Below are 24045 nucleotides of genomic sequence, written 5' to 3' on the forward strand. Positions count from 1 at the left end.
TTCTACCAAAAATGGTGACATACAAGCAAAACAAGCAAAAAAAAACGAGCCAAAAAAAACAGCAAAAAAAGCGAGCCAAACAAAAAAGTGAGCCAAATAAGCGAGCCATAAAAATAGCGAGACAAAAAAATAGCAAACCAAAAAAAAGCGAGCCGGACAAAAAAAAGCGAGCCGGACAAAAAAAAGCGACCCGGACAAAAAATAGCGACCCGGACAAAAAAATAGCGACCCGGACCAAAAAATAGCGAGCCGGACCAAAAAATAGCGAGCCGGACAAAAAAATAGCGAGCCGGACAAAAAAATAGCGAGCCGGACAAAAAAATAGCGAGCCAGACAAAAAAATAGCGAGCCAGACAAAAAAATAGCGAGCCAGACAAAAAAATGCGAGCCAGACAAAAAAATGCGAGCCAGACAAGAAAATGCGAGCCAGACAATAAAATGCGAGCCAGACAAGAAAATGCGAGCCAGACAAGAAAATGCGAGCCAGACAAGAAAATGCGAGCCAGACAAGAAAATGCGAGCCAGACAAGAAAATGCGAGCCAGACAAGAAAATGCGAGCCAGACAAGAAAATGCGAGCCAGACAAGAAAATGCGAGCCAGGCAAGAAAATGCGGGCCAGACAAGAAAATGCGGGCCAGACAAGAAAAAGCGGGCCAGACAAGAAAATGCGGGCCAGACAAGAAAATGCGAGCCAGACAAGAAAATGCGAGCCAGACAAGAAAATGCGAGCCAGACAAGAAAATGCGAGCCAGACAAGAAAATGCGAGCCAGACAAGAAAATGCGAGCCAGACAAGAAAATGCGAGCCAGACAAGAAAATGCGAGCCAGACAAGAAAATGCGAGCCAGACAAGAAAATGCGAGCCAGACAAGAAAATGCGAGCCAGACAAGAAAAACGAGCCAGGCAAACAACGAGCCAGGCAAACAACGAGCCAGGCAAACAACGAGCCAGGCAAACAACGAGCCAGGCAAACAACGAGCCAGGCAAACAACGAGCCAGGCAAACAACGAGCCAGGCAAACAACGAGCCAGGCAAACAACGAGCCAGGCAAACAACGAGCCAGGCAAACAACGAGCCAGGCAAACAACGAGCCAGACAAACAACGAGCCAGACAAACAACGAGCCAGACAAACAACGAGCCAGACAAACAACGAGCCAGACAAACAACGAGCCAGACAAACAACGAGCCAGACAAACAACGAGCCAGACAAACAACGAGCCAGACAAACAACGAGCCAGACAAACAACGAGCCAGACAAACAACGAGCCAGACAAACAACGAGCCAGACATGTACGAGCCAGACATGTACGAGCCAGACATGTACGAGCCAGACATGTACGAGCCAGACATGTACGAGCCAGACATGTACGAGCCAGACATGTACGAGCCAGACATGTACGAGCCAGACATGTACGAGCCAGACATGTACGAGCCAGACATGTACGAGCCAGACATGTACGAGCCAGACATGTACGAGCCAGACATAAACGAGCCAGAGAAACAAGCCAAACAAACATGCCAGACAAACGTGCCAAGTCAAGCAACAACAAGCAAAAACAACCAAAAACAACCCAAAACAAAAAAACGAGCCCTAAACAAGCAAAAACAACCAAAAACAAGCCCAAAACAGGAAAATAAATAATATCTGGTTAAGATAGTATTTGCATCAGCATTTCCAGTTCTTGGAGACGTTAAAGAATAAGGACACAGTCCAGTATATTATGTTAGTAATGCATGTAGTACTCATTAGGTTTCAGAGATACATATTGATACAGCTTCACCATCAACTACTGTCAGAGTCTCTCTAAGTTATGTCTCCAGACAGGAAATGTGTATTAGTGATATGTATAATAACAAGACTTAAGTGTTTATATATATGAGACATAATGGCAGAGAATGAAATGCTATAAATGCAGTGCCAGGACTATGTTCACTTTTTGGCCGAAAACAAGGTAATTTAGTAAACCTTCTGACAGCTGCTGATGATAAAGCTATCTACATCTTTTATTAAACGTATTGCAGCTGTGGAGTGCCAAATTAATAAAATAAACTTACGTTCATAAATCATGACGCACAAAGTTGGCTGTTCTTGGAATTCGATATTAGAACAAGGAAGAGATGGAAAAGTAGTACGTGAATGTGGAGTGAGGGTGGGGAATGAAAGAGGAGGCCGCCTGGCAGAATTTTGCACAGAGCGTATCTCAGTCATAGCTAACACTTGGTTTAAGAATCATGACAGAAGTTTGCATACGTGGAAGGGACATGGAGACACTGGAATCTTTTAGATAGATCATATAATGTAAGACAGTCATATACGAACAAGGTTTTAAATTTTAAGACATTTCCAGGGGCAGATGTGGACGCTGAGTACAATTAATAGTTATGAATTGGATATTGAAACCGAAAAACTGGAAAAAGGTAGGAGTTTGTGGATTTGAGACCTGGATAACCAGAGGTTGTGGGGACTTTCAGGGGGAGTATTAGGGAACGATTGACAAGTACAGGAAAAGAAACACAGTCGGAGAAGAATGGATAGCTTTGAGAAATGGAATAGTGAAGGTAGTAGAGGATCAAAAATGGTTCAAACGGCTCTGAGCGCTATGGGACTTAACATCTGAGGTCATCAGTCCCCTAGAACGTAGAACTACTGAAACCTAACTACTCTAAGAACATCACACACCTCCATGCCCGAAGCAGGTTTCTAACCTGCAACTGGCCACTGCGGTTGGCTAGTAGAGGATCAAGCAGTAAAAAGAGGGAGGTCAGTAGACATCCTTGAGTAACAGAAGAGATATTGAATTTCGTTGACGAAAGGAGAAAATTAAAATGCAGTAAATGAAGCAGGTGCAAACGAATACAAACGACAGAAAAATTACCTCGACAGAAAGAGCAAAATGACTAAGCAAGTCAAGCTAGAGGTCAAATGTAACGTTGTAGAGGCATATATATTACTAAGGATAACACAGATACTGCCTACAGGAAACTTAAAAGAGACGTTTGGAGAATAGAGGCCCACCTGGATGAAAACCAGGAGTTCAGATGGGAAAGCAGTTCTAAGTAAAAGAAGGAAACCAGAAAGGTGGAAGGGATATGTAGATGGTATATGCAAGGGCGATGTACTTGAAGACGTATATGAAGATTAAATGGGCATATAATACTGCATGAAGAATTTGATGTAGCACTGGAAGAGGTAAGTCAAAACAAGAGCCCGGTAGTAGACAACATTCCATTCTTACTACTGATAGCCTTGGGAGAGCCAGCACTGACAAAACCCTTCCGTCTGGTGAGCGAGATGTATGAGACCGGCGAAATACACTCCGACTTCAAGAAGAATATAATAATTCCAATCCCAAAGAAGGAAGGTGGCGGCAGGTGTGGAAATTACCAAACTATCAGTTTAATAAATCACGGCTGCAAAATATTAACTTTGATTCTTTACAGACGAATGGAAAAACTGATAGAAGCCAACCTTGGGGATGATCAGTTTCGATTCCGTAGCAATGTTGGAACACGTGAGGAAATACTGGCCGTACGAAGTATCTAAGAATAAAAGTTAAGGAAATGCAAACCTACGATTCTAGCATTTGTGCACTTAAAGAAAGCTTTTGACAATGTTGATTGGAATACTTTCTTTAAAATTCCGAGGGTGGCAGGGTTAAAATACAGAGAGCGAGGGACCGATGACCATAGCAGTCTCGTCCCTTTAATCACACAAACCAACCAAGCAACAGTGAGCGAGAGGCTATTTACAATTTGTACAGAAACCAGATGGCAGTTATAAGAGTCGAAGGGCATGAAAGGGAAGCATTGGTTGAGAAGGAAGAGTGAAACTGAGGTGTAGCTTATCCCCCATATTATTCAATTTGCATATTGAGCAAGTAATAAAGGAAACTGAAGAAAAATCAGGAATTAAGATCCATGGAGAAGGAATTAAAACTTTGACATTTGTTGATGCATTGTAATTTTGTGAGAGACCGGCAAAGTACCTGGAAGAACAGTGTTTTCAAAGGAGGATATAAAATGAGTACCAACAAAAGCTAAACAAAGATAATGGAGTGCAGTCGAATTACGTCAGCTGATGCTGAGGGCATTAGATTAGGAAATGAGACACTTAAAATAATACATTAGGTTTGCTATTTTGGAAGCAAAATAACTGATGATGGTCGAAGTAGATAGGATACATAATGTAGACTGGCTAACACAAGGAATGCGTTTCTAAGGAAGAGAATATCGTGTATAGATTTAAGTGTTAGGTAGTCCTGTCTGAAAGTATTTGCATGGAGTGTGACCACGTTTGGAAGTGAAACATGGACGATAAACAGATTAGACAAGAAGAGAATAGAAGCTTTAGAAATGTGGTGTTACATCAGAATGCTGAAGATTAGATGGGTAGATTACGTAACTAATGAGGAAGCACTGAATAATATTTGGTATAAGAGGAATTTGTGGCACAACTTGACTTAAAGAAGCGATCGGTTGATAGGATACATTCTGAGACACCAAGGGATCTCCAATTTGATATTGGAGGGATGCGTGGAGGGCAAAATGTTAGAGTGTGACCAAGATATGAATACACTAAGCAGATAAGAAAGATGCAATTAACAGTAGCTATTTGGAGGTGAAGTCTGCATAGAATAGAGTAGAATGGAGAGCTACATGAAATCAATCTGAGTACTGAAGACCGCTACAACAACACCACCTTATTAACAGCAGCGACCAACAGTCAGTTTTCAGCTTGACAAAAGTAAGTGTCCCAATACTATAAGTAACAACAGTATTGGTTACAGGCATACAGTAATGGATTACTGCTTCTGATATAGACAGTATTCAGTAGGTGAGCGCAACACAAGATAAACAAATTTGTGGCGTTCCATCCATTGAAATGAATGAGGCGCAACAAAAAGTTAATAAGTCTTGTGAAAGAAACTGTGCCTCAACACAAACAAGTAATGACATGGACAGTGAACACATTAAATAATCATGATTGTGTGGTGCCTACGTATGATAACACAGCCCCCCATGGTAACACATGTCACTCACACAAATCGGCTAGTGGCTTACCCCAAAACATACTAAGAACCAGCCTAAACATATACAATAAATTAATAGTAAATAGCAAACGAACATTCACCTTTTGAGATAGCGGTAGCCACGACAGATAAATAGCCCCCAGTGTACAATGAGAAAAACCATTCCTTTGTGCCACCCAAGGTTCTGATGGTTCAGAAACTTGATGCCGTTTATGTCTGAAACTTACGACACGAGTTACACATAAGAAAAAAGCTGAACAGTACTACAATAAGTGCTCTGTCCCACACAGTATCATCGCTACACACATACGAAAACAACATATCTGCTCGCTACAATTATGAACATATTACAACAGCAAAACAAATTAATAATTCGTAAAATGCCACTGAAGCATACGCTCCTTCTATATTCAGTGTACACAAAAATGTTACCTGGTGAACGCTGAGTTATTAGACACTGACTATAACACAGCTCCGTCAGTAAGCAGAAATCGCATTCGTGAACGAGTCCACAGCGCGTCTGCTCAAGAATCCATAATTCAAACTTAAGAGTCACAAGAACGCAGTTCCCAGCCTCGGCTGCCGCTAGCGGCACTGCTCGGCCGAAAGGGTAAACATCCATTGCCACCGCATTATACCCGCGGTCATGCAGCGCCTCATGTGTTTACATTCACAGCGTACATCTGGTCCCACTCCAACCGTCGTCTGCCAATTGTCCCCACCTCACGCGCCAGCCAACCTCCGCAGACTATATTCCACACCCCCCTATACTGACACTATTCTGTAAAGGCATCGATGTATATGGTACACAGCAATGAATGGCATAAATGTCATAATCAAGTTCAAATGCTACTCTAACAACGGTTTTTGATCCTCTGAAACATTACCACTGACTGTAAATTATCGCAGATCGACTAATTATTACTTTGAAATACCGTGGTCGTGAGAATTGTCTCGTCGCGCTCAGGGATAGCCAAGTAGACTTTAACAAATGCTGAACCAAGATAAAGTGAAACATAAGTTTCACAACACCTCTCTTGCATTTTATGAAAACTGAAGGTTCAGACGGAGAAAGGAACGAAAACAAAGGGAAGGAACAAATTATGATGAAGCAAGACAAAAGTTTTCAACGCAATATAGGGCCAAGTATGTGAGTTGGAAAGTATTTGAGACGTAAGTACTATCCTCATTTCAAAGTATCTCTCTGCTTTGGTCCTTTCTGGAATGGCTAGTAACTTAAATAAAAGTTGGATAGATTAACCTACAAACTAATACGATATAATCGATAGTTTGACACACAGGCAAGCACCAAATACTAACATTTCGCTAACTGTTGTTTTCAGCTGTGTCTTGAACTGCTTGGTAAATCATTTTCCAAAACTATTGTATTGAATTCATACTTTGTTAAATACTACATAAATATTCTGTTTGGGATATTAAAGTTGTAGTCTGCTGGGGGACAGAGAAAGAGCCTCCAAGAAGTGTGAGAAATTTCCATTTGGACGTCCCCTGGGCAACGGCATCTTGCTGGCTAATCTTTCTACCCAGTGACTACAAACCTCATGAGAGCGCGGAAAATGAGAGATCACAAAAGGCTCCTTTGAGAGCCAACACTGGCAAGTTTCTCATTTAACACAGAAGGACTGTCATATGCAAAACAAGATCTTATTTCAAATATGTGCAAGGATTATAGGTGCGATGTTCTGTGCCTCCAGGGAACGCACAGAGGACCACACTCCACAAGGCAGCTAATCAAAGAGATTCCCACTAACCACTACGGAAGTGCAATTTTCGTCAAGCACTATCTCAAAATCACACAAGGCAGAACTAATGACCAGAATAGCGTAGACATAGACTATGTAGGTATGGGTAACAAACATCCACTCTGTATATAAGCCGCCCAACATACCATATCAGATCAGTTACATCCCTGGCGAAGAACAAGGATATATCAGACATAATAATGAGAGACTTCAACAGTCGCAATGTGACTTGGGGACGTACACAAACTAAAGAAGATGGGAACTATTGGAACAGTGGGCTAAAAACAAGAAGCTCCATTTAATCCACGATCCAAAACAGCCTCCACCATTCAACAGCGGCAGATGGAAAAGAGGCTATAATCCAAATCTATGTTTCACTAACAATACTCTTGCTCACGTAAGCCAAAAGTTCATACTGAATTCCATGCCAAAGTCCCAGCACCGGCCAGTACTCTGCAAAATCAACCCAGTGATACAACCAACAGTGTTTCTCATTCGAAATAGGTTTACTTTCCAAATAGCTAACTGGGAAGCTTCCTGAAAAGGAGTGGACAACAAACTTTTATTTCTTCAAACTCTACCAGAAACCTACAGTGAGTTTGCTATGGCTTTAAAATACTGTGCGCGACAGAGTACACCGAGAGGATGTAGAAAATCGTACATTCCAGGCTACAGCGAAGAGGCAAAAGAGAAATACGAAATGTATTGTGACCTCCCCAGAAACAATGGAGTCGGGCGAAGAAGTCATAACAACAATGATTGAAAATAGAAGACAGAAGTGGCAACACACTGTAGAAATCATTAACATGACCCACAATAGTCGAAAAGTGTAGAGACTGCTCAAAAAGGTAGTATATGTGCAGGTACACCTGGCTGTTTTGGCATTACAGCAAATCAAATAGCCTGAGCAAAGGGTATACGAGAAAACTAAATGCATCCCAGGAACAAATAAATGAAACACTCGCTCACACATTTACATCATCAGAACTGAACGAAGCAATCAAAAGTTTAAATATTGGGAACACCAGGTATAGATGATTTGAAAAACGAACAGCTGATACATCTTGGTGTTCGCTCTAAATTGTAGCTGTTGGAGTTTATGAACTGCTGTTGGGCAACTGGACGTATCCCTAAAATATGGAAGCAGACAAAAGTAATTGTATTTCTTAAGCCTGGTAAGGACCCATAAGATCCTAAGTGTTATCGGCCAATCTCTCTGTTGCACTAGCCACAGGGGTGGTGTTTATAGATTTGACGGTAGCATATAATGCTATCAATCTCAGATATCTCAAAAAAAAAAAAAAAAGAAGAAGAAGCCCTCAACTCACTGCTGTACTCAAATTGGTTCACTTCTATTTAACAGAAGATATTTTGTTGAGTTACAGGCTCACAAGAGCAGATGGCGTCTACAAAAAATGGGCTTCGCAAGTCAGTCTCTTATGCAAATGCGCAGCCTATTAGTCTCCGGTCAAGATTTTTCATTTATGCAGATGATCGGGCAACAGCAGTTCAGGCATTACACTACAAGGCTATTGAGGATATACTAGCTGAGAACCTGGAAAATCTCACCAACTATTACGATAAAAATCACCTGAAACCCAATACAAGTAAGACCCAGACTTGCCTATGCCCCTGTGACACACAAAGGGGCACTAACTGAAAAGCAGCGCAGAAATCATAATCCTGACAAACTGTGGTGGCGGCGCTACAATCCAAATGATTTCACTACCACTCGGTGCTGCTGATTAACTCCTTCCATGTCGGTCCACCCTAGCTAGGTTCTGAGCAGCGCTGATGAGGCTGAAACAACACCAACCACGATCACTGGCCATACCACGATCGCCAGAGCAGAGGAGGGGGAGGAAAAGGAGGAAGAGGTTAGTGCTTAACGCCCCGTCGACAAAACATCATAAGAGACGGAGCAAAATCTCGAATCAGGTAAGGATGGGAAAGGAAATCGGCCTTGCCGTTTCGAAGGAGTCATCCCGCCATTTTCCTGCTGCGGTTTAGGGAAATCAGGGGAAATCTAAATGAAGATGGCTAGAGACGGGTTTGAACCGTCGTCCTCCCGAATGCGAGTCCAGTGATCTAACCACTAAGCGCTACGTGGGTAGGAAGACGAACAGGCAGCAAAATTGTACTTACCATCACAGGTTCCCTCCCCGTCGGAAATCCAGCCACCACCAGACGATGGAAAACAAACGCTAAAAACTTCACAATATCACAACAGTGGAAAACACCAAACATGACAATTTGTGAAAGTAATTTAGGGAAACACTTCAGAAGGTCACAAAAGATTTTTCAAGTGAAGTACATGGAAACGTCTCCCTTTTTCCTCTCCAGGTCTCCAGGGTAGCAGCCGAGAAACACTCTGCTCTTAGAATAACTGAGGAAAAGTAAAACAGCCACGTCAAGAAACAAACAGCGAACTAGCACATGTCTTGGGGCCCGTCTACACCTGTGGGAACGTTACACTCCCTACTGCAGTATCACCAATCCATCCTACTGCCCAGCACTGCTGACTGAGACATAAAAGAAATTATCAGCGATCACTGTGGCCACCAATCGTACTCCACCTAGTATTTCCAATATGGCCTGCCTACCTTCTTCAAGAGCAAAAGAAACCTTTAAACCTGTTTACAGAACGCAAAGTCCTAGATTGTAATCTAGTCATCTGAACAGAGTAGGCATCTCACTTTACAAAAAATGTTGCATTATTTCTGGCTCTAAGAGTCTCCTACACTTCTGTCAACTGCAATAGTCTGCACAACACCTGTCGAAGTCGCTTGGACAACACAGATCCATTGTTCCCACGGGCCGCGTCTCGAATAGATTCCTCGAACGCCTTGCACGGCCACACAGCGCTTGGTGGCTTTCTGGGAGTCATGTCTGGAACTCCAAGGAGGAAAGCAAGAGAGTTTCTCGACAGCTATAGCTAAAGCTGCAAGCACCGTCTCGGCACAACGCATAAGCATTCTCGTCTGCCTATTGAAGCACAGGTTTTGGATGGAGTCGAATTTAGTGCTGACGCTTGCGCAGAGATGAGCTTAGTTTACGACAGTATTTATTGTACCACACAAATTTAACACTATATACAATTATGCAAAAGAAATTATTCACACTAATAAGAAATCAACACTATTTTGCCCACCAATCTTTCTGATGAAAGGAGTGGCGTCACACAACAATCAATAAAAAATATAGAATTTATCGTAAACAATTATAATAGGTACAACTCTTATTTAATTAGTCCCTGTGACGCACAAGTGGAAATCAACTAAGAATAACAATATACATGTCACAAACTTCAACATTTCTGCCCAAAGAATGTCGCTTTCAGAGAATCATAATAAAACAGTCTAATAAATGAATAAAACTAATAAAATATTCTACCAATAATCCTCAGCAGTAACTGACTAATGCTATAGACAACAGGATTACATCACTGTAACTTGACTACAGGAGCAAACAACAACATCGAATTCAGAAACCTTGTAGCTAGGTGCAATAGCTGAACTGGCTTCAATGTGACTACAAAACACCATGTCTCCGCAATATCCTTTCTTTCAGGAGTGCTAGTTCTGCAAGGTTCGCAGGAGAGCTTCTGTAAAGTTTGGAAGGTAGGAGACGAGGTACTGGTAGAGGTAAAGCTGTGAGTACCGGGCGTGAGTCGTGCTTCGGTAGCTCAGATGGTAGAGCACTTGCCCGCGAAAGGCAAAGGTCCCGAGTTCGAGTCTCGGTCGGGCACACAGTTTTAATCTGCCAGGAAGTTTCAATGTTGGGCATCATCGAACTTTCACAAACAACCTCATCGTCAAAGTGTATTATACCTGTTTTCTTTTACACCTGCATTATATAGAAAGGTGTAAGATTTTTTCAAGATGACTTTGTTAATAACAGTCTGATCACTTGCAATATTGTGGTACTCAAAAATGGCCAAAGCCCAAAATCACGACTCTACAATAACGTCAACGATCTTGACAGTCAAATGGCAGAAATTTTATTCAAAATTATAGTAAGTTTTATAAGCTGTGTTCATAAATGGCGAGCGCTGTTTATATTAAAGAAAATTTTTTGTCCAGTTGAGGCTTAATGTCATTCATGTCACAGCAGTATTTTGCATTCACGTATAGTTGGGTATTTATAAATTTTTCTTCTTGATTTTATTCTGTTATAAAGTCTTTCATCAATTGTTGTAGTACCCTTTTTAATTGCCGAGAAAGTTGTGGAGTTGAATGTTGTTGTTGTTGTTGTTGTTGTTGTTTTCCTTTAATGGTAGGTTTTGAAACAAACGTGTAAAATTTTTTGGTGGAAGTACCACATACACCTCAGCCTAGATCTTCTTTCACTATACTGTGGTAGCAGCACGTGCTTAGAGAGTGGCGAGGTGTGTGCGGCACTAAAAAAATTATTTGGTCATGGGGAAGCAGTAATTATTTTGCTGTTTAATACAGGCTATTTAGACTTTCATATACCGTAAATTCCTTGTTACTGCACTGTTGCAACATGGAAGGCAGGGGGGTGCCCAGTGACGAAGAGGTGTGACGAGGAGAGCTCACTTAACATATTAAAGATTATTGGCAATCCCATGTCGGGCTGTGTATCCAAGGTGGTAGCCGTCCCTGTAATGTTGGTGCACTTCCCATGGTCCTGCCACACTTGCAGGAAGCAGGGATGTGTGACGCCATCCCCACCATTAAGATTGTCTTAGTAGAGGTGGTTCATTAACTTTGAAGAGAGTACAGAATCTAAGCCACACTCAAGGTAATAGAATTAGAGCCCGCATTATTCATTCTGACATCAGGGTTCCGGATTTCTGCAGTGTCAGACTGTCTGACCCTCTGTGTTAATCACCGTCGGAATCGCTTGGCAATTTGCTGGTACGGACCCAGGGTGTATTAGCTCAAGTGTGGAAGTTGCCCAAGGTGAAATTAAGCACACTCTGAAGTTAACGCATACGAGAGGAAACTCGTCATGTGTTCCACGCTATAGCTGTGGCTGATGTGACTGGCAAGTACATCACCCCATAGCTATGTGCGTGACGGTGGATTGTCGGTGACGCTACCAAGGAAGTGCAGATGGCTTATTATTACTGTTAATATTTCTTTCCCTTCTCAGACATTATGTCTGGTTAAAAATGGAAAGTGACGCAGACCTTGATCAATCGTGACTTCCTTTTAACTGTACGGTAAATGTTACATTGCATTTAGGAACTTTCGGGTAATTTAACATCTATCAATAATTACAGATTTCTGTAGTTGTATATATACGTTTGGATGTAGCTGTATTTCGTTGATGTACTGGTCGATATTGTGTGGTCTGACTCCTGTAATTAATAGTATAATTGATATAAAATCAACTTTATTCTGATGCCACATGTCCTTGACCTCCTCAGCGAGTTGGATGTAATTTTTCAATTTTTCCACATGTTATCTTCTGTATATTTGTTGTATCTGGTATGGATATTTCGATTAGTTGTGTTAATTTCTTCTTTTTATTGGTGATTATGATGTCAGGTTTGTTATGTGGTGTTGTTTTATCTGTTACAATGGTTCTGTTCCAATATAATTTGTAATTATCATTCACCAGTATATTTTGTGGTGCATACTTGTATGTGGGAACGTGTTTTTCTATTACTTTATGTTGTATGGCAAGTTATTGATGTGTTATTTTTGCTACACTGTTATGTTTTCTGGTGTGTTCTGTATTTCCTGGTAATGTACATCCACTTGTGATGTGATCTACTGTTTCTATTTGTTGTTTGCAAAGTCTGCATTTATCTGTTCTGGTATTGGGATCATTAACAATATGCTTGCTGTAATATCTGGTGTTTATTGTTTGATCCTGTATTGCAATCATGAATCCTTCCATCTCACTGTATATGTTGCCTTTTCTTAGCCATGTGTTGGATGCGTCTTGATTGATGTGTGGCTGTGTTAGATGATACGGGTGCTTGCCATGTAGTGTTTTCTTTTTCCAATATACTTTCTTTGTATCTGTTGATGTTATGTGATCTAAAGGGTTGTAGGGTGGTTATGAAATTGCAATGGTTTAGCCGATGTATTTATATGAGTGATTCCTTGGTGAATTTTGTTAGTTTCTGCTCGTTCTACAAAGAATTTTCTTAAATTGTCTACCTGGACATAATGTAGGTTTTTTATGTCGATAAATCCCCTTCCTCCTTCCTTTCTGCTTAATGTGAATCTTTCTGTTGCTGAATGTATGGGATATATTATATATTTGTGGCACTGCGATCGTGTAAGTGTATTCAGTGCTTCTATGTCTGTGTTACTCCATTTCATTACTCCAAATGAGTAGGTCAATATTGGTATAGCATAAGTATTTATAGATTTTGTCTTGTTTCTTGCTGCCAATTCTGTTTTCAGTATTTTTGTTAGTCTTTGTCTATATTTTTCTTTTAGTTCTTCTTTAATATTTGTATTATCCATTCCTATTTTTGTCTGTATCCTAGATATTTATAGGCACCTGTTTTTTCCATCACTTCTATGCGGTCGCTGTAGTTATCCAATATGTAATCTTCTTGTTTAGTGTGTTTTTCCTTGACTATGCTATTTTTCTTACATTTGTCTGTTCCAAAAGACATATTTATATCATTGCTGTATACTTCTGTTATCTTTAGTAATTGCTGCCAGTAGCTTTAGATCATCCATGTATAGCAAATGTGTGATTCTGTGTTGGTATGTTCCAGTAATATTACACCCTTAATTTGTATTATTTAGCATGTTGGATAATGGATTCAGAGCAAGAAAGAACCAGAAAGGACTTAATGAGTCTCCTTGGTATATTCCACGCTTAATCTGTATTGGCTGTGATGGGATATTATTTGAATTTGTTTGGCTATTAAATGTGGTTTTCCAATTTTTCATTACTATGTTTAGGAACTGTATCAGTTTATTATCTACTTTGTATATTTCTAATATTTGTAGTAACCATGAGGGGGGTACTCTATCAAAAGCTTTTTGGTAATCAATGTTTGCATAGTGCAGCGACCTTTGTTTAGTTTTAGCTTGATATGTCCCCTCTGCATCTATTATCAGTTGCTCTTTACATCCTTGTGCTCTTTGCAGCAGCCTTTTTGTTCTTCATTTATAATTTTGTTCTTTGTTGCATGTGTCATTAATTTCTGTGTAATGACTGAAGTTAATATTTTGTATATTGTTGGTGGGCATGCTATAGGGCGATATTTAGCTGGGTTTGCTGTGTCTGCTTGACCTTTAGGTTTCAGATAAGTTATTCCTTGTGTAATGTATCAGGGACTGTCTACGGGTCTGCAATGTAACTGTTAAATAATTTAGTTAGATGTGAATTTGTTGAGGTGAACTTCTTTGGCCAGAAATTTGCTATTTTATCTTTTCCAGGGCCGCAGCTCGTGGTCTCGCGGTAGCGTTCTGGCTTCTCGAGCACGGGGTCCCGCGTTCGATTCCCGGCGGGGTCTACATCTACATCTACATCTACATCCATATTCCGCAAGCTACCTGACGGTGTGTGGCGGAGGGTACATTGAGTACCTCTATCGGTTCTCCCTTCTATTCCAGTCTCGTATTGTTGGTGTAAAGAAGGATTGTCGGTATGCCTCTGTGTGGGCTCTGATCTGTCTGATTTTATCCTCATGGTCTCTTCGCGAGATATACATAGGAGGGAGCAATATACTCCTTGACTCCTCAGGGATTTTCACCTGCCTTGAGATGACTGGGTGTTGTTGTGTCGTCTTCTTCATTATCATTCGTCCCGATTGCGGTCGGAGGAAGACAATGGCAAACCACCTCCTCTAGGACCTTGCCTAGTACGGCGGTGCGTCCAGCATGAGACTTAATTATCATTTATCTTTTCCAGGGGCTTTCCAATTGTGTGTAGAATTAATTGCTCGGGTGACTTCATGTTGCAAAATTATCACTTCAGGCATTTGTGGAATCATCTTGTATGTGTCTGTTTCTGCTTGTATCCACCGTGCATGTCTGTTATGTTGTACTGTGTTTGACCATATGTTGCTCCAGAAGTGTTCCATGTCTGTTATGTTTGGTGGATTGTATAATTTAATGTGTATGTTATCTATTGTATGGTAAAATTTATTTTGTTTTGTGTTGAATGTTTGGTTTTGTTTCCTTCTTTTTTCACATTTTTTGTATCTTTTAAGTCGTTTGTCCAATGCTTGTAATTTCTGCTTCTTTTCATCTAATTGCTCTATCGGTTCTTGTTGTGAGATTTTAACTAACCTTCTTCCTTTTTTTGTCTGATACTTCATTTCTTATAAATTGTGGGTTTCTTCTGTGTATTGGTTGGTTCTGATCTCTGCCTAGTGTGTATATTATGCGTATTGAGTGCTCCTATATAAACCAGTAGTTGTAACTCTTCCATTGTCACATTTTTATTTATTTTGTTTTGTAAGATTGTTTTGATAGCTGTTATTGTTGTTTCGACTTGTGGGTTATTTGGTGGTCTGTGCAAGAATTGTCAAATGTCTGTATTTGTGTCTTTGTATTCTATATGTGTCAGGTGAAAATTTTCTTCTATATGTGACATGTGTATCACTTCGTGTTCTGTTTGTGCTTGTTCTGGTGGCTGTCTTAAGATTTCGTTTTCCTGTAATTGTGTAATTGATGCGTGTTGTTCTTTGTTTTAATAATATTACTATTATTATTATTATTATTATTATTACTATTATTATTTTGGAACTGAAGGATTTAGGTGAATTATGCGAATGAATCACTGAAGATTTTTAACAGTTTGAGTCCCTAGGTAGATCGGAGGTTCCAACAGGCTTTGTCAGAAGCCATGCAGTGCAAATGATCATTAATGAGTTCTGGGAGCTAATTCGTTTTAAATAATCTGCACGCCCACGCTGGACGTGAGCTAACCAGCAGTTATAAATCACTGATGCGTAGCCGTGGCCTCGCCATTAAATAGCCGCGTTGCTAACTGTGACGTCACTGGTGCTCTGTTCCAGTCCAAATAAGGCAATACATTTGAAGTAACCGCACGCATCTGAAAGCCCAGGAAGATTTTATGAATTCACACCACTGCGAGACCATGCAGCCGTACAGCTAGAATAGTCCATTAAGAGAATCGAAGACATCGCTTGAAGCTTGTGTTTGGGTTCTAGCGAAGGTCAAACAGTTGAAAATATCTTTGAAAGGGAGCGACTAGTGACCACTTTGGAGTCCTGTTTTGTGACTAACCATAAAGCTTATGTCAGTTAGAAGATTTACTGCTTCGTATGCAGGCTGTAAAGTATGCTCACCAAAAAATGGGAGGAACGTTATGGTTATAGTTAATAGAAAACTTCAGATAATAAATGAAGCCGGAGGAGGCATGCTTCAATGACAAAATGTTTAAGTGTGTAATGTGTGAACACATAGCAAGGGACTGTAAAAGCCAGGAAACCTCTAGCGATAGCTGACGGTATATTAAGGGGATCACAAATGCCATTTTGCAGGATTATTGCCATTCCTAGTGGCCGAGTCCGCTTCACACATTTACATATAGTGCCTTTCTCGATGTCGTAAATTCTTTTTCACTGATCACTGAAGAACGGGCCTCCACTTGTGATGAGTGGTATAAACTCGCGGAAATGTCAGGTAAGGTTGAGCTTTGTATGCAGGCCAGTACAGCAGAGATAACTCGGAGTTGGTGAACTATTAAAGTTAAAGCTCGAATTGGTGATTTAACATAGGGATTCCGAGTTGAGGTGGCAAAATTCTGTCGGTGTCGGCTGTTATAGGTTCTGACTTCATCCGGAAGTTTGGTTTACTTCCCCAGTGCAGACAGAGTTTTCACGCAAGAAAGTACTTCAGTTTTGTATACATGTGATGAAAAGGAAGTCAGTTACTGACTCAGTCGATACCGATGTTCCGGCTTATGACTTTAAACATATACCAGCAGACAGAGGGAACTGATTGCGGATTTGTGTCCATAATTCAGGGATGTGCTTACTGACGGATTATGTGAGGTTCAAGGGACAAAGGGTCGTCCGCTAATTTAGTTTTATATACTTGTATGGGGGATGCCTCACAAACTCTCTGCACCTAGAATGAGACAGTTAATGACGACTACAGATGAGATGTTTCCTGGGGGATTTGTTATTCCATCCAAATCCCCACACTTCTCCTACATTTGTGACGTATAAACTACAGGGCGGCGTGAGACCGCTTGTTGTTTATCAGGCTGAGAATATGAAACTGATTCCTCTATCTACATCCCTCCCCATTTTGCACTTGCGCTCCTCATGGTTCCAATGGACAAAAGTCTTTATCACGTTTGTCCTAAGTCAAGCCTACTATCACATTCCTCCGGCTGAGGAGTCTACGCCAGTCACTGCCTTCACAATGTATTGGTCATTGTGTGAAAATAATAGTGTGCCATTCAGGTTGTCTATACGCGTAACTGTGCTGTCCAATGCGTTTTATAGGTTAAAGTTAAATCAATTACAGCCCTAGGTCACAAAATTTAAGTCTTTTGACTAGTTTTTAACTCTTCTATGAGTGACTTCATCAGAAATTAAAAATTTAACTTGGCCTATAAGATAATCACAAATTTATGGGAAAAATCTTTTATATAAAAACGTAAGTGCTGACTAACAGTACAAGAAAGAAGCTGTACTTACATGTCACGTATAAGATAAATATCAAGCGAGAGAGGCTTTAGTCACAAAAATTTAAAAAGAATACATGGAAGGCGAGCTACTATGGGGTGCTCATACTTCTAAAGCCACAGTTAGCAACAGACTGAGGCGACCGCGCTAGCAAGTGCGCGCAGGTGAAGATTACACCAATAATGCCATCTAGCAGCCGTAAATATAAGTAGGCTACTTAGCATTTAAAATATAGACAGCTGGATGTTAAGATGAACAGTGTTTAGTACTATGAGGCAAATTGTTATTTGACAACAGCAAACATGGGAACTTTTTGTTTAAGTAAAAGCTAAGTAATACAGTTTGAAGACTGAAAACTAATTAACAGTACAAAAAGAAGCAGTACTTACACGTCACTTATAAAATTAAAACTAGATTTAATTTCTGATGAAGGAACTCGTAGAAGTGTTGACACCTGGTCGAAAGACTTAAATTTTGTGATCGATGGCTGTCATTGCTTTAACTTTAATTTGTAAACGGTCACTGAACTACGTAGCCATGTTTAAGACTAAGTTTTATAGGGTTTTTCCTGATAGCAAATTTGAGGGAGTCTGTTATTATCCTAATGATTTGATGACCTTCACTGAGCTATTACAGCAATATATACACCACTCTAGGGAGGTGCTTCAGCGGTTGTGTAGGTGCAGGTTTACGGTTAAACGTTCAAAAGTTGAGTTTGCTCAGCCTGAACTATCATTCATAAGCCATACTGTTTGTAATCAAGGTATTAGAATACATCAGAGTCGGATACGGGCTACTTATTCGTGCTGGATACTCAAATATGTAGAAGCAGTTTCCTATTTCGTGGGATGATATACAACTTGGGTAAATTTATTTCTAATTTGGCACATCTAGCAGCACCTTGAAAGTAGCTTCCGAAGAAACGAAGAAAATGAGTGGGGTCCTTTCTAAAAAGCAGCCGTTGAGGCTTTATAGGAAACCCTAGTGAACACACTCATATTAGTCATGGTACACTTTAGCAAGGAATTTAGTGTTCAAACTGACGCCTCTATTTCAGGAGGCGCTTCCATCCTTTTGCTGCAACTGGTGGCCGCAAGAGAGCCTAGTGCGTATGTCTCGCATAACCTCCATCCACCTGAGGTAAATATTCCACATGCGGGCTGGAGGTGATGGCAGTTTTGTTTGCTCTCAGGTAGTTTAAATTACGTCTGGAACATCAACCATCTATCTTAGAAATCCGCTACCGGGCACACATTTGAGTACTAGCTAAACCAAGGGCTTAGGGGGTGAATCTATAGTTTGAGTTACGCATAATTGTGACACTGAAAATGTCGTGGCCGTCGACTTGAGTTGTAAGTTTAACTAAGAGGTGGATGAACACATTAATGAAGGCTTCCTGGGAATGAGCTCATCAGAAGAATCATGTAATCAAAACTGTGTTACTATTAGTGGTTTTCTACTTCTCTTTAAAGATATTTTGGTGCAGTATCGTGTAGACCATGAGTAAAGTCCAGTTAAGTATAGGGTAAGGAAGGGGAAGACAGTTAAGCCTATTGTTTGAAGGGAAAAGTATTGTAGTGGCGGGATCCGATGTGGTGATGTCGTACTGTGGGCTGTTTGTTTTCCCTTAGCAATTAAGTATTATAATGAAACACCAGTGGTCTGTCATCCGGGCTTTTTCAGAACGCGGATTTAGATTGGAGCGAATTTCATTTCAAATGGGGATGGAGTAACAGATTAAGTCATTGATACTGTGGTGTAGAATTGCGCTATTAGCAATTGTGCATAAAATACGCTGCTAGTGGTCAATGAGTAAGTCAGAAATTCCCAAAGAGGGTAGCTGGTACGTCGTCGGGTGTGTGTATGCATTTACACGCTTCTGCTGCTTGATACCTACCAGCAATATTACCTAGCAGGAGTAAATGAGCTGTTTGTCAGGGGTAGTTGGGATCTATCGTCTTCATGTGCTTTCATTTCCCATAATGCAGGGGAGTTTACGTCTGATGCCTTTCACAGTTTCTGTTTTTAAGTGGTGGTGGCCCACAGTACCACTGGCACCACATTACCGGAACCATTCCTCTGCGGAACGTGTGAATTACTACTTGGGAGCATCTTTGATTTGTTTCCGTCATAGCCACCTTGCTATACAGGATAGTCCTTTTTTGTGGTTGGGGTATGCCTTTATTAGTGTGGTACACGAACAGCACAAAGCAACACCTGGTAGCCTTGTGATTGCCTTTAAACCCAACTCCCCATCAGGCATTTATGGTCGTTAATCGGCATGCTCGCGGATGAGAGGGACGCTGCTCGGATCTGTGCTGATTGGAATTGAGCCCAAAATAATTGTAAAGTAGCTCATGAAAGGATGGAGCTGCGTTGTATTGCTGTAAGAAGCCAAGTCTCCCTGAAACCAGCGAATGGGCATCGGATAAACAATTATGATGCAGTGAGAGGAGGCGACGACAAGCATATGGGAAAGCTCTTCCCCAGACTTTAAGTGCATGCTTATATTCTACGCTTCGTAAACACATTCACCGTGATTGTAAGTAATTAACCAAACTAAAATAAAACACAGGTTAAATGCAGTGCAGTTCAGTAAATACTGTCTCTCTATAAACCTAGCTCTATTGTCTCCGTAAACTACACCGGAGTAACATGAAATCTTGCCACACTTTCAGTAGCTAGTTGGTATTAAGGTTAGGCCGAAGTACTGAGAGCACGATATTTTAAATTTTTTAAGTTGAGTATTTAAGTATTTGGATACAGATGTTACATAGAGAAGATTATTACTAAATGAAGTTGGGAAAAATAATACCTTAAGTTTGGGCACAACTGAAAAAAGACATTATTGACACTGCAGAAAAAATTATCCCTTTTAAAAAGAAATGGAAACTTACTTGGTGATATTATGATAGTGATGAGGTAACTACCAAGAGACAAGAAGCTGAATGTCTGGAACGCAAGTAAAGGTAAGAGGAATAGGAAAAATTATATAGAAGCAAGAAAACATGCTTTATAGGGTCTCAAAAAGATCACAGTAAAATATATAAAAGATAAGCTAACGTCGACTGAGTCACACTTTGAGCTGAACAATAAAACTAACTTTTATAAAACATTGAAAAGCTGTTTAATGAAGTTCACATCACGAAGTCTAGAGTTCATAGATACATAAATACAGAAAATTGTATATTTACTGACACTGAGAACTGCAGGTTACTTGCAGACTACTTCAAAGAACTACACAATTGCGATCCACCAAAAGGAGAAATTCATTTTGATAGCGTAATACAAATGCAATCAGACTTGAAGCTACCAACATTTTAGGCAATCTTAAGATCAAGTAATAGATAACGAAACGTCGTGACCAAACAATATAGTTGCTAATTTAAAGAAAAACACTACTGATAACATTATTCTATGCCTAACAGAAATCATTAATGAAATTTTAATAAACAGCTTACCATGAAATGGACGAAGGCATTAATACAGTCACTACATAAAAATGAAAAGAAAACTGATTCTAACTATTGCAGAGGTGTCTTCCTCTTGCTACTGACGTAGAATATCTTGTCCATGGCACTTTTAAAAGGAGCTGATGGAATACCCGACACAAAGTTACGAGAGCGTCAAGTGGTATATAGGAAGGGAAGGTCGTTTGCAGAGCAGGTATTACGTCTAGAGAAGATAAAAGGAATGAGGCAAATGAAAAATTTAAAATACGTGATGATTCTTGTGGATTTTACGAAGGCACAGGGCGCAATTGAGAGAAATGCACTAATCAAGATTATATTAGAATTTAGACTCGACAGTAAAACAACAGAAATATTTAACGGAACTTTAAGAAATAAAAAAACAACAAGGAAAATTTAAGAGGGAACTTTCAAAACCTTCAGACATACAATCAAGTGTAAGACAGAGAGATGGTTTACCGCAGTTAATTTTTAAATGTGCGTTAGAGAGCGCTATGAGAGAATGGAGGCATGCGTCGTCACTAAGGGTCTTGAACTAAGAAGAATCCCAAGTAAAATCAGCGTAGACAGTCAAGCTTTTGCAGATTACAAGGCACTAATTACTGACTCACTGGATAGTGGCAAAGAACATATCAGACAAACTACAGAGACAAGGATACACAATACGACGATAATATCGTTTGAAAATACTCTTTTCATAACAAATATCAATGAAATACTTCCAAATCTCAAAATGCGTTACCACACAATAACTAAAAAAATGGTTGGTTGGTTGGTTGGTTTGGGGGATTAAAGGGACCAGACTGCCATGGTCATCGGTCCCTTTTTTCAAAGACAAAGAACACCCACAGAGAATAAAAACAAGGAACAGAAGAGATCACAGACGATACAGAACAAGAGATACTGAGACAAAGACAAGACAAAACAAACTAAAACCACACAGAGTGTGACGGTGGTTGGCCGACCATAGACATAAAAAAGGAAAGGCCAACCACTTAGAAACTCATTAAAAAATCAGTGTAAAACCATAGGCCAAAGGCCAGAATCAACACAAAACAATAAAATAAAACAGAAACACTCAGAGTAAATGATAAAATCCCCCTGCCCCAATAAAACTTAAAACTAAGTCAGCCATAGTGGAGTCGTCTGTTAAAAGGGCAGGGAGCGTAGCAGGCAGCGCAAATGTCTGCCTGACCACAGCTAAAAGGGGGCAGGCCAGCAAAATGTGGGCCACTGTCAAAGCTGCCCCACAGCGACATAGAGGAGGGTCCTCCCGGCGCAGTAAATAACTGTGTGTCAGCCGGGAGTGGTCAATGCGGAGCCGGCAAAGAACTACTGAGTCCCTGCGAGTGGCTCGCAGGGATGACCGCCACACAGCCGTCGTCTCCTTGACAGCACGGAGTTTATTGGACATTGGCAGTTCGCGCCATTCATCGTCCCATAGCGCCAAGATTTTGCGGCGGAAGACTGCCCGCAAATCAGTCTCTGGGAGGCCAACGTCCAGAGATGGCTTACTGGTGGCCTCTTTCGCCAGGCGGTCAACATGTTCGTTACCCGGGATACCGACATGACCGGGGGTCCACACAAAAACCACAGAGCGCCCGCAACAGGCGAGAGTATGCAGAGACTCGTGGATAGCCATCACCAAACGAGAACGAGGGAAACACTGGTCGAGAGCTCGTAAACCGCTCAGGGAATCGCTACAGATAACGAAGGACTCACCTGAGCAGGAGCGGATATACTCTAGGGCACGAAAGATGGCGACCAGTTCAGCAGTGTAAACGCTGCAGCCATCCGGCAAGGAACGTTTTTCGGAAAGGTCCCCTAGAGTGAGCGCATATCCGACACGACCAGCAACCATCGAACCGACAGTGTAAACAACACCAGAGCCCTGATACGTGGCCAGGATGGAATAAAAGCGGCGGCGGAAGGCCTCTGGAGGGACTGAGTCCTTAGGGCCCTGTGCCAAGTCGAGCCGAAGGCTAGGGCGACGAACACACCATGGGGGTGTATGCAAAGTAGCCCGGAAAGGAGGTGGAACAGTGAAACCCTGGAGCCCAGAGAGAAGCTCTTTGACGCGGACCGCTATTGTACAACCAGACCGGGGCCGACGTTCTGGCATACGGACGACCGACCGCGGGAACAGGAGGCGATAGTTTGGATGCCCGGGCGAGCTTAGAACATGGGCAGCATAAGCGGCCAGCAAACGTTGGCGTCGGAACCGCAGTGGAGGTACACCTGCCTCCACTAGTACGCTGTCCACAGGGCTGGTGCGGAAAGCACCAGTGGCAAGGCGTATCCCGCTGTGGAGAATCGGGTCCAGCACCCGTAACGCAGATGGGGATGCTGAGCCATAAGCGAGGCTCCCATAATCCAGACGGGACTGGATTAACGCCTGGTAGAGCCGCAACAGTGTAGAGCGGTCGGCGCCCCAGCGGGTGTTGCTCTAGTATCTCAGAGCGTTTAGATGCCGCCAACACGTCTGTTTCAGCTGCCGGATATGAGGCAGCCAAGTCAACCGGGCATCGAAAACCACCCCCAAAAACCTGTGGGTCTCCACCACAGCAAGGAGTTCGTCGGCAAGATAAAGCCGCGGCTCAGGATGGACCGTTCGGCGCCGGCAGAAATGCATAACGCAGGTTTTGGCTGCCGAAAACTGAAACCCATGCGCTACAGCCCAAGACTGCACCTTACGGATAGCGCCCTGTAGCTGACGTTCAACAGCTGCAATGCCAGTAGAGCTGTAATAAAGGCAGAAGTCGTCAGCATACAGGGAAGCGGAGACAGAATTTCCCACGGCCGCAGCAAGCCCGTTAATGGCTATTAAAAACAGACAGACACTTAAAACAGAGCCCTGTGGCACACCGTTCTCCTGGACGTGGGAGGAACTATACGAGGCCGCGACTTGCACGCGGAAGGTACGACACGACAGAAAATTGCGGATAAAAATCGGCAGAGGACCCCGAAGACCCCATCCATGAAGCGTAGAAAGAATGTGATGACGCCATGTCGTATCGTACGCCTTCCGCATGTCGAAAAAGACAGCGACCAGGTGCTGACGGCGGGCAAAAGCAGTACGGATGGCCGACTCCAGACTCACCAGATTGTCGGTGGCGGAGCGGCCTTTACGTAACCCACCCTGAGACGGAGCCAGAAGGCCCCGAGACTCCA

At 41.7% G+C, this 24045-nt stretch overlaps 1 protein-coding gene across 1 annotated transcript; it reads left to right on the plus strand.

Moving 5' to 3' along the window:
- Window positions 1-609: 609 nt before the first annotated feature.
- Window positions 610-18510, plus strand: LOC124620210 (immunoglobulin G-binding protein A-like). The gene is made up of 2 exons (XM_047146878.1): window positions 610-1472; window positions 18462-18510. The coding sequence occupies exons 1-2, from the start codon at window positions 610-612 to the stop codon at window positions 18508-18510; spliced, it is 912 nt and encodes a 303-aa protein (XP_047002834.1).
- The last annotated feature ends 5535 nt before the right edge of the window (window positions 18511-24045 follow it).

The sequence above is a fragment of the Schistocerca americana genome, chromosome 6, assembly GCF_021461395.2.
Source record: "Schistocerca americana isolate TAMUIC-IGC-003095 chromosome 6, iqSchAmer2.1, whole genome shotgun sequence".
Taxonomy (NCBI): domain Eukaryota; kingdom Metazoa; phylum Arthropoda; class Insecta; order Orthoptera; family Acrididae; genus Schistocerca; species Schistocerca americana.

Excerpts from the sequence above, each read along its gene's own strand:
- LOC124620210 (XM_047146878.1), top strand. The coding sequence starts at position 610 with ATGCGGGCCAGACAAGAAAATGCGGGCCAGACAAGAAAAAGCGGGCCA. Across the intron at positions 1,473-18,461 it reads GACATGTACGAGCCAGACAT|GAGGCGCTTCCATCCTTTTG; the intron begins GTACGAGCCAGA and ends CCTCTATTTCAG.